This window comes from Ornithorhynchus anatinus, chromosome 2, assembly GCF_004115215.2.
Source record: "Ornithorhynchus anatinus isolate Pmale09 chromosome 2, mOrnAna1.pri.v4, whole genome shotgun sequence".
Classification (NCBI taxonomy): Eukaryota; Metazoa; Chordata; class Mammalia; order Monotremata; family Ornithorhynchidae; genus Ornithorhynchus; species Ornithorhynchus anatinus.
In genome coordinates this window covers 105,354,383-105,382,091 of record NC_041729.1, presented here as the reverse complement: position 1 = coordinate 105,382,091, position 27,709 = coordinate 105,354,383, and the positions used below count along the sequence as shown (strand labels likewise).

Here is a 27,709-nt window from a genome sequence, read left to right as displayed (position 1 = left end):
GGGCCGGGGCGGGGCGGTCCACGGCCCTGGCAACGGCAGGCGCATCGGAGCGACGCCCCGCCTCCGCGCCGGCCCGCCGTTGCCATGGAGACGGCAGGATGCTAGGACGCCCGGCCAGCCGAAACCCAAGCGACCGATCGATCGCTCGCCGGCCTCCCCGGCCGGACCGCCACCTGGGCGCCATGGAGGAACCCGGAGCCCCCAGGCCGGTGCCCGGGGACCCCCCCGAAGCCCACGCCGAGGAAGAGCCCGCTCTGGGCGATGCCCCGGCCGCCCCCGCCGGCCCTATGGGGGCCAATTCCCCGGCGGCCTCCGAGCCCTCCGACGGGACCGTCCCACTCCGGGCCCGGAGCCCCAGGACCTCGGGGATCGTGGGGCGGGGCGGCCCCGAGACCCCCGCCCGGCCGGCCGGGGACGGCTCTCGGACCTGGGGGGGTCCGGTCCTGCCGCGGGACTGGAGGGTCGGGGGGCTCAGCCCGTCCCAACCGGAGCCGTGGGGCTGCCGGGCATCCGAGCTGGAGCCCGGAGCCCCGGCCCTGGCCGCCCACAGCGCCAAGGCCTACCTGCTGAAGAGCACCACCCCGTCCGGCCTGAACCTGTGAGTTATTGTTAGCGTTATCGGTAATGATAATCGTATTTATTCAGCGCTTACTCTCTGCAGAGTACTGGACGGAGAGCTTGGGTGGGAAGATGGGGGTTGAAGGATGCAGAAGCGGCGGGGGGCTTTTTCAGAGAGATACGAGCTTGCAGAAGTCAGGGCTCCCTCGCTACTGAGATGCTGATAATTTCCTAGTGAAGGTGTCTTGTCTGGTGCCGTCGAGTCCTTTCCGACCCAGAGCGACTCCGTTTACTTGTATTGATGTCTGTCTCCACCCCTCTAGACTGTGAGCCCGTTGCGGGCAACGACTGCCTCTCTCTCCCAGAACACCCCATTCTCCATCCGCAGTCGTTCCGGTGGTGGATCCGTAGAGTTTTCTTGGTCAGAATAGACAAGTGGTTTACCAGTGCCGCCTTCCCCCCAGTCACCTCGAGTCTCCGCCCTCGACTCTCTCCCGTACCGCTGCTGCCCGGCCCGGGTGAGTTTTGACTTGTACCAGATGGCTCCCCGCTCTCTAGCCACTGCCCAGGCTGGGAATGGAATGGACGGGCCTCTGCTTGACTCGCCTTCCCATAACCGTGACTGGTAGAGTACTGGAAATGCTTTTATTTTCTTACAGCGCACACTAAGCACTCGATAAATACGACTGAACGGATGTTCCAAGGTCCCGATATAATTTTAGATCGCTGTTAAGCACTAACTCCGATCCCTCTTTGACGGTTGAGGAATTTGACGCGGAAAGGTTGTGTCTTTCCTTTAGAGGGCTGAGAACATTCATTCGTTCACTCGATTGTGTTTATTAAGTGCTTACTGTGGGCAGAGCACTGTACTAAGCGCTTGGTAAAGTACAATACGACAATAAACAGTGACAGTCCCCACCCACACCGAGCTCACAGTCTCCGCTCCTTCCAAACCCTTCTGGAGTCCCAGAGAGTAGAAGCTCGAGTTTCCATTGGTCAGTCATGAATGTCTGTCGTATGCAAAACACTATAGTAGTAATCGATCAGTGGTATTTATTGAGCACTTACTGTGTGCGAGAGCTCTGTACTCAGTGCTTGGGAGAGCACAGTACAGCAGAGTTGACAGACATGTTTACTGCCCACGCATATTTATTATGCTCTTAATGTGTTCAAGACACTCTACTAAGCCCTGGGAGAGAATATACAAATGGGAATTAGACATAGACCCTGTCTCTCAGGGAGCTCTGTACTCAACACTTGGATGAGTACATTGGAGTCTGTACACCCAATTCCTGCCTCTCCTCGGAGGGGAGTCATAATTTATGTGAGAAGGAGAAGAGGAGATTGATATGAGTTCATGTTTAAATAGTAGGGGATTGTAGGTCATCTATTTGTTAAGAAATGCTAAGGGGGATTGCGAGCACACAAAATAACAACAACAGTAATAATAACAGTACTTGTTAAGTACTTACCATGTGTCAAACACTGTACAGAGTGTTGGGGTAGATCCGAGAATACCAGGTTGGAAACGGTCCCTGTGCACATAGGGTTCACAGTTGAAGTAGGAGGATTGAATCCTCATTTTACAGCTGAGGAAACTGAGGCACAGAGAAGTTAAGTGACTTGCCCCAAGTCATACAGCAGGCAATTGGTAGAGCACGGATTAGAACCCGGGTCCTCCGATTCCTCGGCCCGTGCTCTATCCACTAAGACAACACTACTTCACACATCAGTTCAGGGTGGCAAGAGCAGCCCAAGGTCAACTCCCTGTTCTAGAGGGCAAGACCAGAACCACCCCTACAACCTCCCTTTCGGGAGTCTGGATCCTTCCCCTCCACCTGACCTGGTTGCTGGAAACCTTAATAATAATAATGTTGGTATTTGTTAAGCGTTTACTATGTGCAGAGCACTGTTCTAAGCGCTGGGGTAGACACAGGGGAATCAGGTTGTCCCACGTGGGGCTCACAGTCTTAATCCCCATTTTACAGATGAGGTAACCTTAACCCACGTGGGGTGATTTGGAATATTGGCCAAATTTCATTCAATAGTATTTATTGAGCGCTTACTATGTGCAGAGCACTGTACTAAGCGCTTGGGATGAACAAGTCGGCAACAGATAGAGACAGTCCCTGCCGTTTGACGGGCTTACAGTCTAATCGGGGGAGACGGACAGACAAGAACAATGGCAATAAACAGAGTCAAGGGGAAGAACATCTCGTAAAAACAATGGCAACTAAATAGAATCAAGGCGATGTACAATTCATTAACAAAATAAATAGGGTAACGAAAATATATACAGTTGAGCGGACGAGTACAGTGCTGTGGGGATGGGAAGGGAGAGGTGGAGGAGCAGAGGGAAAAGGGGAAAATGAGGCTTTAGCTGCGGAGAGGTAAAGGGGGGATGGCAGAGGGAGTAGAGGGGGAAGAGGAGCTCAGTCTGGGAACGCCTCTTGGAGGAGGTGATTTTTAAGTAGGGTTTTGAAGAGGGAAAGAGAATCAGTTTGGTGGAGGTGAGGAGGGAGGGCGTTCCAGGACCGCGGGAGGACGTGACCCAGGGGTCGACGGCGGGATGGGCGAGACCGAGGGACGGTGAGGAGGTGGGCGGGGGAGGAGCGGAGCGTGCGGGGTGGGCGGTAGAAAGAGAGAAGGGAGGAGAGGTAGGAAGGGGCAAGGTGATGGAGAGCCTCGAAGCCTAGAGTGAGGAGTTTTTGTTTGGAGCGGAGGTCGATAGGCAACCACTGGAGTTGTTTAAGAAGGGGAGTGATAGGCCCAGATCGTTTCTGCGGGAAGATGAGCCGGGCAGCGGAGTGAAGAACAGACCGGAGCGGGGCGAGAGAGGAGGAAGGGAGGTCAGAGAGAAGGCTGACACAGTAGTCTAGCCGGGATATAACGAGAGCCCGTAACAGTATGGTAGCCGTTTAGGTGGAGAGGAAAGGGCGGATCTTGGCGATATTGTAGAGGTGAAACCGGCAGGTCTTGGTAACGGATAGGATGCGTGGGGTGAACGAGAGGGACGAGTCAAGGATGACACCGAGATCGCGGGCCCGAGAGACGGGAAGGACGGTCGTGCCATCCACGGTGATAGAGAAGTCTGGGAGAGGACCGGGTTTGGGAGGGAAGATGAGGAGCTCAGTCTCGCTCATGTTGAGTTTTAGGTGGCGGGCCGACATCCAGGTGGAGACGTCCCGGAGGCGGGAGGAGATGCGAGCCTGAAGGGAGGGGGAGAGGACAGGGGCGGAGATGTAGATCTGCGTGTCATCTGCGTAGAGATGGTAGTCAAAGCCGTGAGAGCGAATGAGTTCACCGAGGGAGTGAGTGTAAATGGAGAACAGAAGAGGGCCAAGAACTGACCCTTGAGGAACTCCAACAGTTAAAGGATGGGAGGGGGAGGAGGCTCCAGCGAAGGAGACCGAGAATGACCGGCCAGAGAGGTAAGAGGAGAACCGGGAGAGGACAGAGTCCGTGAAGCCAATGTGAGATAAGGTGTGGAGGAGGAGGGGATGGTCGACAGTGTCAAAGGCAGCAGAGAGGTCAAGGAGGATCAGAATGGAGTAGGAGCCATTGGATTTGGCAAGAAGGAGGTCACGGGTGACCTTAGAGAGAGCAGTCTCGGTAGAGTGGAGGGGACGGAAGCCAGATCGGAGGGGGTCTAGGAGAGAATGGGAGTTAAGGAATTCTAAGCATCGATTGTAGACGACTCGTTCTAGGATTTTGGAAAGGAAGGGTAGTAGGGAGATAGGACGATAACTGGAGGGGGAAGTGGGGTCAAGGGCGGGTTTTTTTAGGATGGGGGAGACGTGGGCATGTTTGAAGGCAGAGGGGAAGGAGCCCTTGGAGATTGAGTGGTTAAAAATAGAAGTTAAGGAAGGTAGGAGGGCAGGGGCGATGGTTTTAAGAAGGTGAGAGGGAATGGGGTCCGAGGCGCAGGTGGAGGGGGTGGCACTTGCGAGGAGGGAGGAGATCTCCTCTGAGGATACTGCAGGGAAGGATGGGAAAGTAGGGGAGGGGGTCGGTGGGGGGGAGGGGAGAGGCAGAGGGCTGACTTTGGGGAGCTCAGACCTGATCGTGTTGATTTTCGTGAGGAAATAGGTGGCCAGATCATTGGGGGTGAGGGATGGGGGGAAGGGGAGGAACCGGGGGGCTAAGGAGAGAGTTAAAGGTCCGGAACAATCGGCGGGGGTGACGGGCATGGGTGTCGATGAGGGAGGAGAAGAAGTTTTGCCTGGCGGAGGAGAGGGCAGAGTTAAGGCAGGAAAGGATAAATTTGAAGTGTGTGAGGTCGGCTCGGTGCTTGGACTTTCGCCAGCAGCGCTCGGCAGCTCGAGCATAGGAGCGTAGGAGGCGGACGGAGGAGGTGATCCGGGGCTGTGGGTTAGTGGAGCGAGAGCGGCGGAGGGAAAGGGGGGCGAGAGAGTCGAGATGAGTAGAGAGGGTGGAGTTGAGAGCGGAGACCTGATCGTCGAGAGTGGGAAGTGAGGACAGGGCAGCAAGGTGAGGAGAGATGCTTTTGGAAAGACGGATGGGATCGAGAGAGCGGAGGTCTCTGTGGGGCAGTAGCGAAGATTTGCAGGGGGAGGGAGTGTGAGAGATGAGGCAGGTGAGAAGGTTATGGTCATAGAGAGGGATTTCAGAGTCGGTGAGGGAGGAGATAGTGCAGCGGTAGGAGATGACGAAATCGAGGGTGTGACCGAGTCGGTGAGTGGGCGCGGTATGGTGGAGGAGGAGGTCGGCAGAGTCGAGGAGGGATAGCAGGCGGGCGGCAGAGGAGTCTTCGGGTACATCCGTATGGATGTTGAAGTCTCCGAGGATCAGAGTGGGCAGAGAGAAGGAGAGAAGGAAGGTGAGAAAGGGGTCAAGGTGGTTGAAGAAGTCGGAGGTGGGACCGGGAGGGCGGTAGATGACGGCGACAAGTAACTGGAGTGGGTGGTAGAGGCGAATGATATGGGCTTCGAAGGAGGGGAAGGAGGGGGGGGAGGAGGGATAGTGCGGAAGCGGCAACGGGGCGAGAGGAGGAAGCCGACGCCTCCTCCTCCCTTACCGGTGAGTCTGGGGGAGTGGGAGAAGGAGAGGCCTCCGCTGGAGAGAGCGGCGGCGGAGACTGTGTCTTCGGGAGAGAGCCATGTTTCCGAAAGGGCGAGGAGGAGGAGAGAGCGAGAGAGGAAAAGGTCATGGATGAAAGGTAGCTTACCTGTTATAGAGCGGGGGTTCCAGAGGCCACACTTGAAAGTAGCTGTGGGTGCAAGGGGGGGAGGGGGGGAAGGGCGAGGGGAGGGGAGGGTTTGGATGGGAAGGAGGTGGCGGGGCCCTGGACGGGGAGAGGGGGATGAGGGGTGGCGGTGGGACAAGAGGACTGGGATGGGGCATGGGTGGGGAAGAGAGAAGGGGGGAGGGGGTGAAGAGGGGGTTTGGTGGGGGGAAGAGTAGGGGGAGGGGGAAGAGGGGTAGCGCTGGTAAAGTGGGGTTCTAGGGCGGGAGAGGGGAGGGGGGGAGGAGACAGAGGGGAGAGAGGGAAAGAGCTGAGCGAGAGAGGGGAATGGGAAGGGGAGGATAGGAAGGGGCGGGAGGGGGGAGGAGGGGAGGAGGGACATGGCGAGGCCAGAGAGGAGGGTGGCAGCACTGACAACAATAAACAGTAATAAACGAAATCGGTAATATAGCAACATGATACAGTATGATACAATACGGTAGTGCTAATATAGCAACATGATACAGTATGATACACTATAGTCGTGTTAATAAAAGGGGCGATGATCAGGGTCGGGGGTAGACTCGATTAAGGGGCGACCTGATCAAATTCAAGATCTGACGACAATAAACAATAACAAGCGAGATCGCTAATATAGCAACATGCTACAGTAAGGCACACTACAATAGTGTTAATAAGCAGGCGATGACCAGGGTCGGGGGACGAGCCGACCCTACCCGATCAGACTCCAAGTCAAGCGGCCAGCGGCCGAGAGAGTCCCAGAGCTCATGACCAAATAACCCTGTGGCGGCGGGGGGGCCCTGAGGTTGTCCGGGGTGGGTGGCGGCTGTGGGCGGCGGCTAAGGTAAGGTAACATGGTGAGAACAAGGACGTCGTCGCCCGGGGCGGGGGCGGGAGAGATGAATCACCTCAAGAGGGAAGAGGGAGTGAGGCCTTCCCAAAATGGCCACCTCAGGCAGAGTGGGGGCTTCACAAAATGGCCACCTCGGGCGGAGTGGGGGAGCGGTTGGGGAGCACAATGTCCCCAGGCCCGAGCAGGGGGACACAATGTCCCCCGAGGACACAATGTCCTTGGGGCCGAGAAGGGGAGCACAATGTCCCCGGGCCCGAGTGGGGGGCGGGGGGAGGAGGGGGTGGACTGGAAGCTGGTGGCTGGGGGTCTGTGGGGGCGAAGATCCGTAGTGTCGGAGTTCCCGAGCGGGGGTGCGGAGGTCCAGGTTGCGAAAGGCTGAGGCGGGCGCGGGTCCGGGCGGTCCGAGGCTCAGCTCCCCGGTGGAGGGGAAGGAAGCGCAGATGAGTCGGCGAAATGCACAGTATGCTCTTGACCTTTCTCCAAAGAACACTGGTGATGAAAGGCATCGGTTGTAGGTGGAAGAAGGCTATCTGAGAAAGACGTCTACCTTCTCTGGACCTTACAAACAAATCCAGTCAAATAGAGCAGGGAAATCTAGAAAACTGTTCCCTAAATTGAACAGCCCTTCTGGAGTGATTTAAAAGCCATCCACAGTACAGTGGCTGTTCATCTGGCCAGTCCAGTTTTCAGCTAGTCCGTTATCTCTTTAGTATGCCTAAACCACCAGCCTCCTTTACGCCCTGCATTTTTACTCGAAGAGCCTAGCATAGCTCGTGCCTTGACTCCTGCCCACTAAATTCTGCTGCTTGAAAGCGTCGCCAATGTCCCGAGAAATCTGGGAGGAGAAAGTAAAGGCTCTGGAGTGAGTGGGGAGGACAGAGGACAAGGCCACGAGGGGAATAATGGGAATGAGCCTAACACTCTTGCCCCAAACTCCCAAGAGGCCAGCAGTGCAATCTGAGGAACTGCGGAGGGAAGAGCAAACACTTCCAACGGAGAATCATTGCTCTGTGCCCTTGGCTATTCTGCTCCTCCCAATGTAGCTCCTTGAGCTGCAATGGGGCCATACTGTGGGGTTCAGGAGGAACAGGTCAGGGACTGCACCCCTGCATCACCCCCTGCACATCCTCAACTGACATTTTGTGCTCTTGGAGCAACCCCAGTAATATACTCGCATTGAGTGGGGACTGGGGAATTTCACCATTTGTAAACTTAAAGGGATTGAGTCTGTCAACTCTCTTATATTGAACTCTTCCAAATGCTTAGTACAGTGCTCTGCGCACAGTAAGTTCTAAATAAATACAGTTGATTGATTACAATAGTCCTCTCTCCCCCTTTGGAGGGGAATACTATGAAACAATGCAGCTAGTATATCAATCAGTGGTGTTTATCGAGTATGGAGAGTACTGTGCTAAATTAAATTACAGATATATACAGAAAAGCTGTAGGGCTGAGGGTGGGATGAATAGAGGATAGAAATCCCAGTTCGGGGGAGATACAGAAGAGAGAGGGAGTAGGGGAAATGGGGACTTAGTCAGGGAAGGCTTCTTGGAGGAGATGTGATTTTAATTAGGCTTAGCACAGTGCTCTGCAAACAGTAAGTGCTCAGTATATACTATTGATTAATTATGAGCAAGAGCTATCAAATATGTCAGCCCTAGAAGGAACAGAAGTCTCAAATTTGTAGTAGAAGATCCAAAGCATCTGTTGGCATTGTCCTTCAGGTTAAAGGTCCCCGGTCCCGAGTGGGGGACTTAATATATAATAATAATAATAATGGTATCTGTTAAGCGCTTACTAGGTGCCAAGCACTGCTGTAAGCGCTGGAGTAGATACAAGGTAATCAGATTGTCGCATGTGAGGCTCACAGTCTCAATCCCCATTTTACAGATGAGGTAACTGAGGTACAGAGAAGTCAAGTGACTTGCCCGAAGTCACCCAGCTGATAGGTGGCAGAGCCGGGATTAGAACCCATCACCTCTGACTCCCAAGCCCGTGCTCTTTCCACTAAGCCACGCTACTTCTCCAGGGCTAGCCTCTCTTTGAAGTAAAAGCCCCAAAGTTTCCAAGTAGAGAACAGTGGTCTCAATCCTCTGGCCTGAACCAGGCCGGCAGTGCCACTTTTAGAGGCCAGTGAACCAGGACATTCCCTGGGACTCCCAATTGAAGGGCCTGTTCTTTCCTTCCCGGGACCTTCCTGTGCAAAAGGCAGAATCTGCAGGGGACAGGGCGTAGCAGCCTTCTAGGACAAAGGCTAGGACAAGAGGATCCTGTTGTCTGCTGTCGTCTGTATGCTCCAGTGGCATAGTTCTTAGTCACCCTGGCAAACCTGAATTTGCCAGTTCCTAGGCCAGGTGAGGGAAGTATAAAGAGTTGAACTTATTAAATACCCCCTCTCCACACTGCAGCCTGGGTGGAACTCCAAAATCAAAGCCTCCCAGGCCCATTACCCACCTGCATTGGCTGAAACTGGACAGGAGCAGGCCCAGTTGTGAAATTTAGGCCCATGCAAAGCCGCTACAAGTCAAAACTCACTTGTGCTGGGCAGCAGCAGCAAGGGGGAGAGTCGTGGGCGGAGACTCAAGTTGACTCTGCGAAAGGAGGCGATGGTAAACAGCTTTCAGATTTTTACCATTTTATGGATCCACTACTGCAACGATTGTAGATGGAGGTGGGGTGTTCTGGGAGAGATGTGTCCATGGCGTCGTTATGGATCGGAGACGACTTGGCAGCATAAGACAAGACAAGGCAGAGCTGTAACCTATCACGAATACCATTATGTTTCACATAATTTAAATATTCTTTATCAGCTTGTGTCTATACCCTTTGAGCACTCGATAGCCACCCCAACCTCAGGCCCACAGAGCAGTACATATTCATTCATTCAAGAGTATTTATTGAGCGCTTACTATGTGCAGATCACTGTACTAAGCGCTTGGAATGTACAAATCGGTAACAGATAGAGACAGTCCCTGCCCTTTGATGGGCAACATATCCGTAATTTGTTTTAATTCCTATCACCCTCTCTAGACTCTAAGCTCCTGCTGGGCCAGGGAATGTGTTTACCAACTGTGTTGTAATCTCCCAAGCACTTAGACAATTACTCTCCACGCTTTCAAAGACTTACTGAAGGCACATCTTCTCCAAGAGGCCTTCCCTAACCTCCCATTTCCTCTTCTCCCAGTCCCTTCTGGTTCGTCCTGACTTATTCCCTCTGGTCATCTCCCCCTCCCAGACCTACAGCACTTCTGAGCATTTCTCCCCACCTCTAGACAGTAAGCTCGTTGTGGGCTGGGAATGTGTCTGTTTATTGTTGAATTGTACTCTCCCAAGCGCTTAGTACAGTGCTCTGCTAACAGTAAGCACTCAATAAATACAATTGAATGAACTTAGTAAGCGCTCAAAAAAATGCCACCTGATATACTACCTGTATTTTCTCAATCCCCTCTAGACTGTAAACTCATTGAGAGTGGGGAACGGGTCTGCCAACTCTGTAATAATGTACTCTCCCAAGTGCTCAGTAGCATGCTCAGCATGCAGGAAGCACTCAATAAATACAACTGATTGATTGCGGGTGAGACAGACATCAATATAAATAGATTGTGGATAGGTACATAGTGCTGTGGGCTGAGGAAGGGGTGAATAAAGCCTGCAAATCTAAGTGCAAAGGTGATGCAAAAGGAGGAATAAAGGAAATAAGGACTTCTTCAGGGAAGGTCTCTCGGAGGAGCTGTGCTTTTAATAATAATAATAATAATGTTGGTATTTGTTAAGCGCTTACTATGTGCCGAGCACTGTTCTAAGTGCTGGGGTAGACACAGGGGAATCAGGTTGTCCCACGTGGGGCTCACAGTCTTAATCCCCATTTTACAGATGAGGTAACTGAGGCACCGAGAAGTTAAGTGACTTGCCCAAAGTCACACAGCTATGTGGCCGAGCAGGGATTCGAACCCATGACCTCTGACTCCAAAGCCCAGGCTCTTTCCACTGAGCCACGCTGCTTCTCTAATAAGGCTTTGGAGGTAGGGAGAGTCAGATAGGAAGAAGGAGGGATTTCCAAGCCAGAAGCAGAAAGTGGGTGAGGGATCAGCAACGAGATAGATGAGATGTTCTTCCCCTTGACGCTGTTTAGTGCCATTGTTCTTGTCTGTCCGTCTCCCCCGATTAGACTGTAAGCCCGTCAAACGGCAGGGACTGTCTCTATCTGTTGCCGACTTGTTCATCCCAAGTGCTTAGTACAGTGCTCTGCACATAGTAAGCGCTCAATAAATACTATTGAATGAATGAATGAATGAGATCGAGGTACAGTGGGACGAGGTGATTAAGTGCTTAAAAACCTACGATAAGTCCTGCTTCTCCCCCTACCTCTCTGGCTGCTCATTTTCAATCTTTTTCACGAGCTCCTCATCTGCCTCCCATACCCAAACTGTAGAAAGCCCTCAAGGTTCAGTTCTGGGTCCCGTTATATTCCCCGTCTATTTCCACTCCCTTGGAGAACTCATTCAGTCCCACGGCTTCAACTACTACCTCTATGCAGATGATTCCACAATCTACTTCACCAGCCCTGATCTCTCTCCCTCTCTGCAGCCTCGCATTTCCTCCTGCCTTAAAGACATCTCTCTTTGGATGCCCCACTTACACCTCAAACTTAACATATACAAAACAGAAATCCTTATGGATGATGGTGTTTTCAACAGTGATGGGAGAGTCGGGGGAAGAGAGGCTTTGGGTGAGAAAATGAGGAGTCCTGTTTCAGACATGTCAGCTTGAATATGTCCTTGGGACATACTACAGAGAAAATTGCAAGATTACAGAGGAGAGAGGTCAGGACTGGAGAAGTAGATTTGTGAATCATCCGTATAGAGATGGTATTTGAAACCGTGGTAGTGAATGAGTTCTTCAAGGGCGTGGGTGTAGATGGAGGATGGGCGAGGACCCATTACTGAGCATAGAGTACCATTACGGGATGGGAGGGAAAGGAAGAGCCGGTGCAAGAGAGTGGGGAATTGTTAGAGAGGCAGGAAAAATGAAAGCCGGAAGACGAAAGTGTCAGTGAACCTAAAATTAGAGATAGAGTTTCCAAGGGAAGGGGGTAGTCCCTAGTGTTGAAGGCTGCTGAAAGGATTAGGATGTTAGAGTTCATTGAATTTGACAAGAAGGAAGACATGGATGACCTTCGTAGAGGGTAGTTTTGAGAAGCAGCACGGCTTAGTGGAAAGAGAAGAGGTTTGGGAGTCAGAGGTCGTAGATTCTAATCCCCCCTCTGCCACTTGTCATCTGTGTGACTTTGGGCAAGTCGCTTAACTTCTCTGGGCCTCAGTTACCTCTTCTGTAAAATGGGGAGTAAGACTGTGAGCCCCACGTGGGACAACCTGATTACCTGGTATCTACCCCCAGCGCTTAGAACAGTGCTTGGCACATAGTAAGTGCTTAACAAATACCATCACTGTTATTATTATTAGTGGAATAGAGGGGGAAGAAGCTAGATGGCAGAGGGCTGAGGAGAAAGTTGGAGGAGAAGAAGTGGAGACAACAGTGTAAACAACTTTTTCAAGGAGTTTGGAAAGGAATGCTGATAGATGGATGAGGGTATGAGTGGGATCAAGTGAAGGGTTTTTTTTAAAGATAGGGTATACATGGGGATCCTTGAAAGCAGAGGGGAAGGAGCCATTAGAGAATGAGTGATTGAAAATAGCAGACATGGAGAGAAGAAAAGGAGACAAATGTAGTGTGAAGGAATAGAAGCGGAGGGGCAGGTAGAGGGTGAGATTTCGAAAGAAGGTAGCAGAGCTCTTCTTCAGAGATAGAAGGGAAGGACGAGACCGTATATTAGGGGGCGGGAGAAGGGTGGGATTGGAGAAGTTCAGGAGAAAATTTAGGGAGTTCCCGGCTGGTGGATTCAATTTTTTTGATGAAGTAGATGGTCAGGTCATCAGGGGCAAGAGATGAGGGAATCAGAGGAACAGGGAATTTAGGGAGGGAGTTACAAATCAGAAACAGTTGTAGTAGGCAGTGGGCATGGGCATCAGTAAGGGAAGAGAAGTATTATTGCTGGGCAGGGGAAAAGGACAGAGTCATAGTCGGTGAGGATAAGTTTGAGATGGCCGAGGTCAACTTGATGTCTGGATTTCTACCAGCAGAATAACCTGACTCCTGGGGATTTCTCTTTGGGTAGGTATGATCATCTCTGTAAAATGCTGACAAAGATTTTGGATGAACGTCCAGAAAACGCTGTTGACATCATTGAAAACATCAGCCGAGATGTAAAGAGGGCTCATTTCCACAAGAAAATGGACACTCTCCAAAATGAGAACGAGGTGCTTTCAGCCTATGAAATAGCAGAGAAACAAAAGTCCCTTTTCTTCCAGGCCAATCTGGAAGGCGATCAAGAGCTGGAAGATGAAATTGTAAGTCATACCTGTTGTAAAGCAGCAATTCGCTGTTCTCTGAGCAGGAATTTTCACAGGGCTCTTGCGTGTTGGCCAGGTCTGGTTGGGAAAGGAAATGACTTTCCTTTTTGATTGTGGATGGGGAACTTTGACCAGGCAAAGTTCCATCACAGATGAGAGAACAATTCACTGCAGCCCTGGTGTGGAGTTTTAGGGGTGCCCCCAACCCTTCATCTCTCTGAAATTACCCCCAAAGACACTTGGAAGAGAGCTCTGACTCCTCTAGACTATACACCCATGGGCAGGGAATGCGACTACCAACTCTGTTATATTGTACTCTCCCAAGCACTTAGTATGGTGTCCCCACAGTCTTAAAAGCGTTGATGTTTTCCTTTGGAGGAAAGGAGCAGTTTTCAGAGGTTCCCAAAGAGTAAGCCCCAAATGTACCCCTCACATCGTGAGGGCCATCCTTTGACTCTCTAAGTAAGCATCCCAAAAGGCCAGGCAATCACCATCAAGGGAACATGTCGACAAATTCTGTTGTACTGTACTCTCCAAAGTGCGTAGGACAGTTCTCTGCCCATAGCAAATGCTCAATAAATACCATTTGATTGATTGATTGACCTAGGCAGTTCTGCTTTGAGAGGGCTGATTGCTGGGGTTTAGAGAGGTGTTTCGGGCTAACAGATCACCAGATGAGGCAATTTAATTTCAGCAGAATATATATTTCTAGTACCTAAATAATCCTCACTTGCCTGACTACTTGTTTTGTTTTGTTATCTGTCTCCCCCTTTTAGACTGTGAGCCCATTGTTGGGCAGGGATTGTCTCTGTTGCCAAATTGTACATTCCAAGTGCTTACTACAGTGCTCTGCATACCGTAAGCGCTCAATAAATACAATTGAATGAATGAATGAATGAATCCTCTTGTTTCAGTTTCAGTGTAGAAATGAGCCAAAACAACAATATTGGCCACCAGCTCTTTAAACAAAATCCTGCTCCTAACGCCTAGCCCTAAACCAGAAACAGTCCCCTCCCCGTGACCTTTTACTACCCCATATGTGGTCCCCATGGATCAATCATGGCCTGTGTGCCAAGCACTGTGCTAAGTGCTTGGGAGAGTAATAATAATGGTGGTTTTTGTTAAGCACTTACTACTATATGTCAACCACTGTACAAAGTGCTGGGGTAGTTACAAGATAATAGGGCTGGACATAGTCGCCAGCCACATGGTGCTCACAGTCTAAGTAGGAGGGAGTAGGATTTAATTCCCATTTTACAGATGAAGAAACTGAGGCACAGAGAAATTAAGTTACTTGTCCAAGGTCACACAGCAGAAAATTGGCAGAACTGGGATTAGAACCCAGGTCCTCTGACTTTCAGGCCCATGCTTTTTCACTAGGCAACACTGCTCGTTCGTTTGTTTATGGTACTTGTTAAGTGCTTACTCTGTGCCAAACACTGTTCTAAGTGCTGGGGTAGCTACAAGTCAATTAGATCAGACACAGTCCCTGTCCCGCAGGGGGCTCACAGTCTTAAGTGGGAGGGAGAGCAGGTATTGAATTCCCATTTTAAAGTTGAGGAAACAGAGGCACAGAGAAGTTAGGTGATTTGCCCAAGGTCACACAGCTAGCAATTGGCTGAGCAATTGGCTGACTGGGATTAGAACCCAGGTCCTGTGATTCCCGGACCTGTGCTCTTTCCACTAGGCCATTCTCCTTCTTTGGTAAAATACAATAAAATTGGTAGATATAATTCTTGCCCACAAGGGGTTTAAAGCCTTACAGTAGATCTCCTATATTTCATAGGTGTTGTGGTTCAAGTCCTCCCCACTGCACATAGTCCTTCATGGAGAACCCCTCTCTGGATTAACGGTGCCACCTCCAGATTTCTCCAGCTTCTTATTTCCCCCAGAATTGCTCAGCCTCAACTGCCGTAAAATGGCTGTCCTATTTCACGTTAGTTAAATCCTTCCCCATTTTTCTTAACTTTCTCTCCAATTGGCTTTTCTCCCGAAGGTCCTCTAAGGCACCTGACTGGCTCCTTCCTGGCTTCATTTGACGACAGGGGTTTAGCTAAAATAACCTATCACAGCTGACTAAGGTATTTTAGGCCCCTACATCATGGCTCCCTGATTATCCTTCCCATCTCACAAGTCCATAATCTTAGTGTCATCCTTGACTCCGCTCTCTCATTCAACCCACACATCCAGTCCGTCACCAAACCTGCCGGTCCCACCTTCACAACATCGCCAAGATCCGCCCTTTCCTCTCCATCCAAACCGTTACCAGGCTAGTACAATCACTCATCCTAACCTGCTTGGATTACTGCTTCAGCCTCCTTTCTGACCTCCCAACTCCCGCCTCTCCCTACTCCAGTTCATACTTCATTCTGCTGCCCGGATTATCTTTCTACAGAAATGTTCAGGGCACGTCACCCCTTTCGTCAAAAATCTCTAGTGGTTGCCTATCCGCCTCTATGTCAAACAAAAACTCCTCACTCTTGGCTTCAAAGCTCTCCATCACCTTGCCCTCTCCTACCTCACCTCCCTTCTCTCCTTCTACATCCCAGCCCGCACACACACCACTCCTCTGGTGCTAACCTTTTCATTGTACCTCCATCTCACCTGTCTGACCACCGATCCCTGGCCCAAGTCCTACCTCTGGCCTGAAACGCCCTCCCTCCTCAAATCTGCCAAGCAATCACTCTTCCCCCCCTTCAAAGCCCTACTGAAGGCGCACCTCCTCCAAGAGGCCTTCCCAGACTAAGCCCCCTTTTCCTCAGTTCTCCCACCTTTCCACATCACTTTGACTCTCTCCTTTTGCTCTTCATCTTCCCACCCCATAGCACTTATGTATACATGTACATATCTATAATTCTATTTATTGATATTTATGCCTGTTTACTTGTATTGATGTCTGTCTCCCCCCTCTAGACTGTGACCCTATTGTGGGCAGGGGTTGTCTCTCTTTATTGCTGTATGGTACTTTCCAAGCACTTAGTACAGTGCTCTGCACACAGTAAGTGCTCAATAAATACGATTGAATGAATGAATGAATGCATCCCCCTAACCCCTGGGTGGCATGTTCAGTGGAGGTGAGGGATGTAACATAAATGGACACTATTGATCCCTGGGCCCTAGCCTTCCTTTCCTCAGGGCTGCCTCCAGAGCTCTCTGGGGTGTGGTGGAGATCTGTGACTCTGCCCTAGCTGTCTCAAAATTTTCCAACCCTGCTCCACAGAAGTGAAAGGGAGGGGTACCCCCTTTCATCCCCAAGACACTTATGGCATCTGAGAAATCTGCATCCCCCTGGGAAGGGTCTTTGCCCAAGGCTTGAATGGTGGGAGGGGGCAGCCAAAAACACAACCACAGGAGTGTCTCGCTTATCTCATCTGTAAAATGGGGATTAAGACTGTGAACCCCATGAGGGACATGGACGGTGTGAGACCTGACTAGCTTGTATCTCTACCTCAGCGTTTAGTACAGCACCTGGCATATTGTAAGTGCTTAACAAATACCATATTAAGGGGTGGCCCCCACCTAAGTCATAGGGCATGATGAGGGGTGGGGAGGACAGGAGCAGTGAGAAACTCAAGAGGACCCCTGTGTTTCCAGAGTTAGATCTCTGATGTCTTGCACATTTCCCCAGAACAGGAGGCAGGTATTTCTACAGTAGAAACAGCAGCCTATCTTACAGCTACACCTACTCCCCATGGCTGGGAGTAGGGATCCTTCAGAGCACTGGGAGATTTGGGTGGGAAGAACTGTCCTAAACCTTTCTCCAACTCTGTGCCCAAAAGACTGCCACAAAAGGCAGAGAAGATGTTGCTTTCCTTGCCCAATGGTCATTATTATTATTATTATTATTATTATTATGCTATTTATTAAGTAGGCCAGGCGCTCTACTAAACGCCAAGGTAGATACAAGCTTATCAGGTTGGGCACAGTCTGTGAGCCACATGGGGCTCATAGTCTTAATCCGCATTTTACAGATGAGGTTCCTGAGGCCAAGAGAAGTTAAGTGACTTGCCCAAGGTCACACAGCAGAAAAGTGGCAGAGCCAATATTAGAATCAAGGTCCTTCTGACTCCCAGGTCCATGCTCTTTTCATTAGGCCACACTGCTCCTTATTTTTTTTTTTTTTACTTTTCCTCTTCTATTGCGGTATTTGATAAACACTCACTATGCGTCAAACACTGTTCTAATTGCGGGGGTAGATACAAGTTAATCAGGTCAGACACAGTCCCTATCCCACATGGGGCTCACAATCTAAGAAGAAGAGAGAAAAGGCATTGAATCCCTCTTTTACAGATGAGAAAGCTGAGGCACAGAGAAGTTAAGTGACTTGCCCAGCGTCACACAGCAGGCAACTGGCAGAGGTGGGATAAGAACCCCGGTCTTTTGGCTTCCAGATCCATGCTCTTTCCATTGGGCAACACTGCTCCCCATTTTTTTTTTTTTACTTTTCCTCTTTCTATGCTACCTTATCTACCTTGACATTGTCCCTCCTCTTCTACCCCAGAAAAGACTCTCAGAGTCCAGGGGAGCTGTGAGGCCATTAACAAACTTTGCAGACTCACTAATGACCCCTGGGTGCTGGTTCCATGACACAACTAGGGACTACCTTCGAGCCAGAGTTTTGGATTCAGTATTGTCTACCATCCTCACCCAGACTTTTCTCTCTCAAGGCAGAAAGTCCTCTCCCAAACATAATGGAAGCAGCCTTCTACTTTGAACAAGCCGGAGTTGGTCTGAGTACCGATGAGACTTACCGCATATTTCTAGCCCTCAAACAACTCACCGACACCCGACCAATCCAGACCTGTCGATTCTGGGGCAAGATCTTGGGCCTGGAGAGGAATTACATTGTGGCTGAAGTGGAATTCCGGGAAGGGGAAGAGGAAGAGGAAACAGGAGAGGAGGGTGTGATGGTCCGGGCAGAAGGAGAGGCCAGAGAAGAGTTAGAGGAAAATCCGGAAGAGCAAGATGACCATTTGCCAAAGCCCACCTACAAGGCCCCCCAGCCGATTCCCAAAGAAGAAAACAGAACTGGTGCCAACAGATATACCTATTTTGTTTGCAGTGAGCCAGGAACACCCTGGATAAAGTTACCGCCCGTGACGCCGGCCCAGATCGTGGTGGCGAGAAAAATCAAGAAATATTTCACTGGACGATTGGATGCTCCCATCAGGAGCTACCCTCCTTTTCCAGGGAACGAGAAGCATTACCTCAGGGCACAGATTGCCCGCATTTCAGCGGGAACCCACGTTAGCCCCCTGGGCTTCTATCAGTTTGTGGAAGAAGAAGGAGAAGAGGAAGAAGAGGAGGGAGGTAGACAAGATTCCTATGAGGCAAATCCTGATTTCGAAGGCCTTCCAGCGGTTGAACTGGTGGACTCCCTCTCCAACTGGGTGCATCACGTACAGCACATTCTCCCCCAGGTACCCACTCACTGTGGAGCCTCTCTCCATCTAAGAGACCGATCTCGGGGCGATGAGGTTGCAGGTGGCTGGTCTGTTCATTTTCTCTTCTCTTTTTGGTCTACAGTTCCCTGTTTCTCTTCTTCTGCCATGCCTGGCACAGGGGATCTGGAAGTTCTGGGCACAATAATAATTATGGTATTTGTTAAGTGCTTACTATGTGCAAAGCACTCTTCTAAGCGCTGATAGCATCGCACTCCCCCATCTGGGGCTGTTTATACTGCTTCCTCACCAGTCCAAGATCAGGGGACATTGATTCTGGACTCTGATACCATCCCAAGGTAGGTGTGAGGAGGGGACAGTTTAGGGAACAGAAATGCTGGGGCAACAGGTATTTCCACTCCCCTTTCCTCTTCCGCAACAAGGCTACCAAACTGTGCCTTGGCCAAGTTTTAGGGTCCCCAAAGAGACATAATAATAATGATGGTATTTGTTAAGCTCTTACTTTGGCCAGGTACTGTACTAAGTGCTGGGGTGGATACAAGCAAATCAAGGTGGACACAGTCCATTTCCCATGAGGGGCTCACAGCCTCCATCCCCATTTTACAGACGAGGTAACTGAGGCACAGAGCAGTGAAGTGACTTCCCCCTGGTCACACAGCAACCAAGTGATGGAGGAGGGATTAGAAACCATGACCTTCTGACTCCCAGGCCCATGTTCCATCCACTACACCGTGCTGCTTCTGTTGCCACTAGTGGGGTGAAGAGACACATTAGGGTTGTGCTACTCTAAGAAAGGAAGCCCCAGAGAAAAATTTCCCTTTCCAACTAGTGACCCATTTCACCCACCCCTTACAGCATTGCACTGCCCATTTCTCTCCTGTTTCTTCTTCATTTCTCCCTCTTGTTTCTCCTTTCTCTCCTTTTCTTCCAGTTCCTCATGACATCCTTCTAATAACATTTCCTCCTGAAAATCTGACCATATTTAAAAACAAATATTGGGAAGGAAGAGAATGGAATTTTCTGAGGACAAGATCCACCTACTTGCTCAGCAGAGATCTAATTTGGAAGTTCAAAATGGTGGGTTCTAAGATGGCCAAATCCTCCTCTGATTTTGAATTCTCTGGGACTGGGCAGGAGGGAGCTGTGCTAAATCCACAGGCAATACTCCCAATTTCTGGCTGAGCTCCTTCTGTGCAGATTATCTGCTTGGAGCCACCAAGCAAATAAGGTCATAAAAACACTATTTGGTCTCAATTATATGAATATATTTAGGGTTGTGAATTAGTGAGAGAATTTGCCTTTGTAAATCTAGCTCCTGCTTAATTTACTTCACTCTGCAAAACTGAGTCTTGAAGGTTCTCGTCTGCTCTTGTACTCTTGACCCATCCCCTAGGGACGCTGTGTTTGGTTTCACCCCACCCAGAAGATGGAAGAAGAGGAGGAGGAAGAAGAGGAAGAGGAAGAAAGTGAAAAGGAGGAAAAAAGGGAAGAGCCAGAAGATCTAGAGCAAGAAGTGGGGCCTCCACTACTGACTCCAATCTCTGAGGATTCAGGTAGGAATACCCACGTAAATGCACATATCAATACAAAAATCCATGCGTAGACACACACACATACACAGATGAGTAAATATACAGACCTATATATGCATCCACAAATAGCAATAATCACTATTGTTATGGTATTTTTAAGCACTCACTATGTGCCAAGAGCTATATGAAGCACTGAGATAAATACAAGCTAATTAGGTCAAGTGCAGTCTTTGTCCCACATGGAGCTCACAGTCTAAGGTGGAGGGAGAACAGTTATCAAATCCCTATTTTACAGATGAGGAAACTGAGGCACAGAGAAGTTAAGGGACTTGCCGATGGTCACACAACAAGCAAGTGGCAGAGGCAGGATTAGGACCCAGGTCTTCTGAGCTGCAACCTCATCATTACACACCCACATGCACACTTCCTGATGCTCATTTCTTCCACCTTCAGAGTTGTTCTCCGTGCCTTTTTCTGTGTTTCCTGGTCTCAGTTTACTGAGGAAATGAAATCTGAAGCTCTCGCTTTCATTTAGCTCGATGAAGGGTGACATTTATTTCAATGGATAGCTTTGCTTTAGGATCCATTTAGTAAACAGATAGACGAAACCCATCCCATCCTAGAGCTGAAGCACCAGTTTCAAGAGGACCCAGACCAGTCTTTATTAGCCACCCTGCTCAGCCTGAGGAAGTTCTGGTTGGGAACCAGAGTCACTCCAGTATGTTAGGACACTCAGTTCTTCCCCTGACCCAGGAAAGGGCCCTGACCATTCATTCCAGGGCGGGCCTGATCATCTCAGATCCTGCTGCTTCTGGAGTGGTCTGAATGCTGAGATGCCTGGATCCCCCTCAGACCCCAACCCCAACCTCCCCTCCCCACCCCCAGGACTGCTTTCTGGAGTTGGAGAAATTGTCTCAGAACAGCTCAGAGACTTCAGGAAATCCAACCGGCCACACCACAAGCTCAGCTGACTTTGGGTGGGAGCAACTGGGCCTGTTCACCAGCTCAGAGTGCTCTATCACTAAATGTCTTCCATTCAGGAACATGAGGTCTAGCTGCTGTTTGATAATTAATTTAAAGAAAAGCAACTCTTTCAAGCTGAAGTCCTTAAGACTAAGTACACTGTTATAGAAAATACAGTGATCCGCTCCGTGTGGCTTAGTGGAAAGAGAACGGGCTTAGGAGTCAGAGGATATGGGTTCTAATCCCAGCTCCGCCACTGATCAGCTGTTTGACTTTGGGCAAGTCACTTAACTTCTCTCTACCTCAGTTACCTCATCTGTAAAATGAGGATGAAGACTGTGAGCCCCACCCGGGACAAGCTGCTTACCTTGTATCTACCCCAGCGCTTAGAACAATGCTTGGCACATAGTAAGCGCTTAACAAATACCATTATTATTATTATGTAGCTATACTCCCTTAACCCCTCCCCCAATATGTTGTCATGCCACCATGACTGGATGCCTGAAACAGCCTCCTTAACTGATCTCTAAGCCTCCAGAGTCTCCTCCCTCTTCAATCAACTTTCCTAAAGCTACATACCCCAAAAACACAGATGGGATCTCATTGCTTCTCTCACAAAACAAAATCTCCTGTTCATCCGCATCTAGGCTCTTCATCAACTAACTCCAGCTCTGCTTCCACTGCTCCCCAGCTCATACTCTTCACTCCATAAAACCCGCTTCCATCCCCTGACCGTCCTGAGGAGGGGTCGCCCCGCTTCGACCCACGTGACGCCATCAAGTCACGCTGTGCGTGCATGCAATGCTACATAATGACATCATGCAGGACATTTTCCAGAGAAAAGCTTCCCCGCCATCGCGGCTGCCGCGGTCTCCCCAGGCGTCCCTGTGGCCACACCGCCCTTGTCCTTGTGGACTCATCCTCGTGGAAGCTCAACACTCCTAGTTTCTCTCTCCAGTGACCAATCAATCCCACTCTTGCTTTCTGTAAAATGCCTCATTGCCAATCAATCCCTCCCATATGCCAATGTCCTGCCAGAACTGTTAATTATGATGATGTTGATGATGATGATGGTGACTTTGTTGAAGATGAAAGTCCCATCAAGAAACAACATGGCCTAGTCGATAGAGCACGGGCTTGGGATTCAGAAGGACTTGGGTTCTAGTCCAGCCCCACCACTTGTCTGCTGTGTGACCTTAGGCAAGTCATTTCTCTGTGCCGCAACTACCTCATCTGTAAAATCGAGGTTAAGACTGTCAGCCTCATGGACTCTGTCCAACCTAATTAGCTTGTATCCACCTCAGAGCATAGAACAGTGCATGGCACATAGTAAGCGCTTAACAAATACCATCATTATTTTCATTATTATTGCTGGGAACAGGAACAGGAAACAGGAGGGACCTACCAGATTTAGGGATTGAGAAGGAGTAGGGCCAATGTAACTCCCAGACAGGGGACGGCTCAAGAATCAGAGCAGTTTTCTCTTGGAGGACTCTGTGTGGCCTAGGTGTGAGAACCTGATTAGAAGTCAAGATGTAAGACTGAGCAGTTAAGCTACTTGATTCAGTTTACCTGTCTCTGGAATGAGAACCATTCGCCAGATGTCTGCTGGGGCCTTCAGTACCCTATTAGCTTGTCATTCGTAGTTGACACCCGGGTGGCTTCTTACTTCACATCAGATGGCTGCTTTCTCTACCTCAACACTTTGTGATTCATCACTGATGACTTTTGATCCGGCCCAGGACTGCTTTATTTCACCTTCCCTCTTGCTGATTTCCAACCTGCTTCTGTTTCTGGGTTTCAGAGATCGAAAACGTCCCTCCGTGGACAGCCCGCTTAGCCGCCAGCGTGATCCCTCAGTACGCCTTGGCCGTGCTGCGGTCCAACCTGTGGCCCGGAGCCTACGTTTTTTCCATTGGCAAGTGAGTATGATCGAGACGGCCAGCCCGGTGTGGATTCCGTGCAGGCCAGTCGGTCCCGGAAGCGGGAAGTTGGGGAATTGAGGACGGCTCTAGGTGGTTCGGGCAAGTCAGTGGAAAGAATCAAGATTGGACTCTGAGTTAGCTGGGCAGCAAATCGATCAGAGTTATTTATTGAGCTCTTACTATATGCAGAGCACTGTACTAAACGCTTGGAAGAGCACAGTACAGTTGGTAGACAAGATCCCTACCCTTAAGGAGCGCAATTGCATCAGTTCACCACTCCACTCTCCTCTAGAGGCCCTGCCAACGGAGGTCTACCACTAACAATCAGTCGATCGATCAATTGTATTTATTCAGCACTTACGGTGTGCAGAGCACTGTACTAAGTGCTTGGGAGAGTACAATATAATAGAGGTTGAGGACATGTTCTCTGCCTGAGCTTACAGGGCTGTAACAGAGCGGGCTTCCTTCAGCTGTTCTTTGACAGGAGGAAAGGGGAACGGGATGGAAGAGATAAAAATGATATTATTTCTTTCCCTTAGTCCTCCTCCCTCCCTCCCAGAGAATATATGCCCCCTATCTCTCCTGGTATTTCTGATGGTTTTACAAGTTCGACAAAGTATTTAGTGGATGGCAGCAGCTCTCGGTCCGGCTGAATACAGTGTTCCTTTGCCTCCTTCCAGCATTCAATCAATCAACAATATTTATTGAGTGCTTACAGTGTGCAGAGCAATGTATTATATACTTGGGAGAGTACAATACAGCAAAGCTGGCAGACACGTTCCCTGCCCACAAGAGTTTACGGTTTAGAGGAGGAGACAGACATGGCCTAGTGGATAGATAAAGGGCCTGGGAGTCAGAAGGATCTGAGTTCTAATCCCTGCTCCGCCACTTGTCTGATGTGTGACCCTGGGCAAGTCCCTTCACTTCCATGGGCCTCAGTTCCCTCATCTGTAAAATGGGGATTAAGCCTGGGAGCCTCATGTAGGACGTGGACTGTGTCCAACCTGATTTGCTGGTATCCGCCCCAGCATGTAGTACAGTGCCTGGCACATAGTAAGCACTTAATAAATACCACAATTATTAGTGTTAAATAAATAAATTACAGATACACATGTGAGAGTTGTGGGGCTGAGGGTGGAGTGAATACCAAGTGCTTAAAGGGCTCGGATCCAAATGCATACGCCACACAGGATGGAGGACTTGGGGAAGAGAGGGCTTAATTGGGGAAGGCTCCCCCTTAGCAAGCTTCAGAGAGAACAGTGAAATAGAGCAGCTCCTGTCCATGGTTTTTCCCAGCAGCAGAATTCCCTATTAGTCTGCTTGAGTGAAGTGGCTGCCCAGTAATAACGATAACTATAAATGTGGCATTTGTTAAGCGCTTTCTATGGGCTAAGTGCTGGTGACGCCATAGGGTGATCAGATCTGGCAGAGTCCCTGTCCCCACATGGGGCTCATAGTCTAAGGAGGAGGGAGAACAGGTATTTAATCCCCATTTTACAGATGAGGAAACGGAGGCACGGAGAAGTTAAATGATTGCCCAAGGTCCCACAGAAGGCAAATGGCAGAGCTGGGACTTGAACTTTGGTGTCCTGACTTCCAGTCCTTTCCTCGTCCATTAGGCCACACCCTTGAACCCCCACCTGCCAGCTGGCCTCCATCTGGGGAATGGCCCCAAAGACCCTCAGATGAGCAGAGGGGCCAGAGAGACAGGGAATGTGTCTGTTATATTGTTACATCCTACTCTCTCAAGTGTTTAGTAGAGTGTTCTGCCCACAGTAAGTACTCCATAAATAGGATTGACAGACTGACTGACTGACAGAGAAGGCAGGGACAGGATCGTTGGCATGGGATGAGTGTTGCCCAGTTTTGATGAGTGTCTCAGAGCTTCCCACACAGCTTTTGGTATTAGAGGAAAGGTTAATGGCATTACCCTCCTGGTTCCTACCCCATGGGGCAAAGTTAATGGCATTACCCTCCTGGTTCCTACCCCATGGGTGGGCACCTAGAGCATCTATGAATCTAAGTAGAGCCATAGGTTCTATGCCCTCCTTGCCCCTGTTCTACAGTATCCGGATATTGCCACTTAAACCCTTTGCTACGCTCTTATCCTTTATTCTATCACTGTGTTGGGGGTTACCAGACACTATTTGAGCATTCCCCTCACTTTTGCTTTTCAAAGTTCAGGCTGAAAAGCCACTGTTGTGGTCTTATGCTGTGGAGTCGTGTCCGACCCATAGAGACGCCATGGATATATCTCTCCCAGAATGCCCCGCCTCCACCTGCAATCGTTTTGGGAATAGATGCAAAGAGTTTTCTTGGTAAAAATACGGGAGCGGGTTAGCACTGCCTTCTTCTGTGCAGTAAACCTGAGTCTCTGCCCTCGACTGTCTCCACACCGCTGCTGCCCAGCACGGGGGAGTTTTGACTTGTAGCAGGTTGCCTTCCACTCGGTAATAATGTTGGTATTTGTTAAGCGCTTACTATGTGCAGAGCACCATTCTAAGCGCTGGGGGAGATACAGGGTCATCAGGTTGTCCCATGTGAGGCTCACAGTTAACCCCCATTTTACAGATGAGGGAACTGAGGCACAGAGAAGCTAAGTGACTTGCCCACAGTCACATAGCTGACAAGTGGCAGAGCCGGGATTTGAACCCATGAACTCTGACTCCCAAGCCCGGGCTCTTTCCACTGAGCCACGCTGCTTTGCTGCTTCTCAGTAGCCACTGCCCAAGCTAGGAATGGAATGGATAGGCCTCTGCTTGACTCTCCCTCCCAATAGACAAGACCGATAGAGTACTGGAAACTCTCCAGGTGTAACCCTGAGATGTGTGAAAAGCTATACCCAACTGCTGGCTCAGTAGAATGAGCACGGGCTTGAGAGTCAGAGGTCACCGGTTCGAATCCCGGCTCTGCCACTTGTCAGCTGTGTGACTGTGGGCAAGTCACTTAGCTTCTCTGTGCCTTAGTTCCCTCATCTGTAAAATGGGGATGAAGACTGTGAGCCTCACGTGGGACAACCTGATTACCCTGTATCTACCCCAGCGCTTAGAACAGTGCTCTGCACATAGTAAGCGCTTAACAAATACCAACATTATTAATCTGGGGAATAGCTCGGGAATTCGGAAATCAGGTTCGCAAGTCCCAAGATGCTTCACTATCCCAGCAATTCCCCCCAAATTGGTCACAGTGGGATTTTTCAGCGTTTTTTGGCTGGCTGCAGCTTAGGAGACTTTGAGGGCACTGTGGTCAGTCCGGCCAGCAGACGCTGCCGTGTTTGGACTGTTTCCGGGTTGCGGAGGAGGTTCCTTGGAGAAATTGACTCTATTCTCTGGCAGCCCTAGATGACTGTCATCTGTCCCTTTGCAGGAAATTTGAGAATCTCTATCTGGGCTGGGGCCACAAGTACTGCCCGGGGAACTACGCACCCCCACTTCCGCCCCCGGCTCTGCAGGAGTATCCGAGTGGGCCCGAGATCACTGAGAGCAGCGATCCCACTACAGAAGAAGAGCAAGCTATCAGAGACGCCCGAGAAGCAGCCTTGACTGCAGCAGAGGAAAGGGAAGAGGTGGAGGAAGAAGACGAGGATGAAGAAGATGATGATTACGAATAGTGGAAGAGTACAAGACTGCTTGGGGCTTAGAAAGTAACTGGAAGTGCTCCTAAACAATTAATCAATCAATGGTATTTATGGAGCACTTACTGTGTGCAGAGCACCATGCTAAGCACTTGGGAAAGTACAATACATCAGAGTTGATAGACACGAGAAGCAGCGTGGATAGAGTACGGACCTGGCAGGCAGAAAGTCATGGGTTCTCATCCTGGCTCCGCCACTCGTTTTCTGTATGACCGTGGGCAAGTCACTTCCCTTCTCCATGTCTCAGTTACCTAATCTGTAAAGTGGATATTGAGACCATGAGCCCCACATAAGACAGGGACTGTGACCAGTCTCTTTTGCTTGTATCCACTCCAGTGCTTAGTACACTGCCTGGCACATAGTAAATGCTAAACAAATTCCATGGTTATTATTAATATTATTATTATCATTATTATTATTACATTCCCAGCTCACAAGGAGTTTACAGTCTAAACAGGGAAACAGTCATGGAAGTAACTTATGGATATGTACATTAGTGTAATGGGGCTGAAGGTGGGGTGGTGAAGAACAAGTGCTAGAAGAGTACAAATCCAAGGCAAGGGTGGTGCAGAAGAGAGAGTAGAGGAGACGAAGGTTTAGTGGGGGAAGGTCTCTTGGGCGAAATGTGATTTTAATAAGGCTTTGAAGGTGGGGAGAGTTGAGGTCCGTCAGATATGAAGCGGGAGGGAGTTCTAAGCCAGAGGGAGGACGTGGGCAAGGGCTGAATTGCGCTTTATTAGTGTTCTTGTCTGATGTGAATTACAGGACCCTCTGAGGATGGGCTCGTTCCTTAGAATAATCCAGAGACCACTGGAGTTACACCCAGGAGGCTTACCGGCTTTCCTACAGCTTTTCCACCTGTGATCAAGTCCCACCCCGGGATTTGGTCAGGAAAACAGGTTTATTGGGGTGGAAGGCTTTATTGGGGTGGAAGGCTTGGCTTTAAGTCAGAGTGGCAGGGTTGCTATTAGGTTTGAGACAAAGTCATCTCAGCAGGAGATCTGTCCACGACCCCTCCGATGCCGCAGAACCAAGGCTTGCGATGAGAAGCGGCAGGCATCAGTGGCGCTCGTCTACAGTGGTGGAAATCAAAAGGCCAAGGGGTGAGGGGTGGGAGACGAGGGATAATAATAATTGTGGTGTTTGTTAAGTGCTTACTCTGTACCGGGCACTGTACTAAGCACTGGGGTGGATATAAGCCAACTGGGTTGGAGACAGTCCCTGTT

The 27,709-nt window shown here is 49.9% G+C and overlaps 1 protein-coding gene across 1 annotated transcript; it reads left to right on the top strand.

Moving 5' to 3' along the window:
• Window positions 1–182: 182 nt before the first annotated feature.
• Window positions 183–26,581, top strand: RSPH4A (radial spoke head component 4A). Its single transcript, XM_029046482.1, has 6 exons — window positions 183–598; window positions 12,793–13,024; window positions 17,695–18,447; window positions 19,823–19,982; window positions 22,729–22,846; window positions 26,216–26,581. The coding sequence occupies exons 1-6, from the start codon at window positions 183–185 to the stop codon at window positions 26,457–26,459; spliced, it is 1,923 nt and encodes a 640-aa protein (XP_028902315.1). The 3' UTR covers window positions 26,460–26,581.
• Window positions 26,582–27,709: the final 1,128 nt, after the last annotated feature.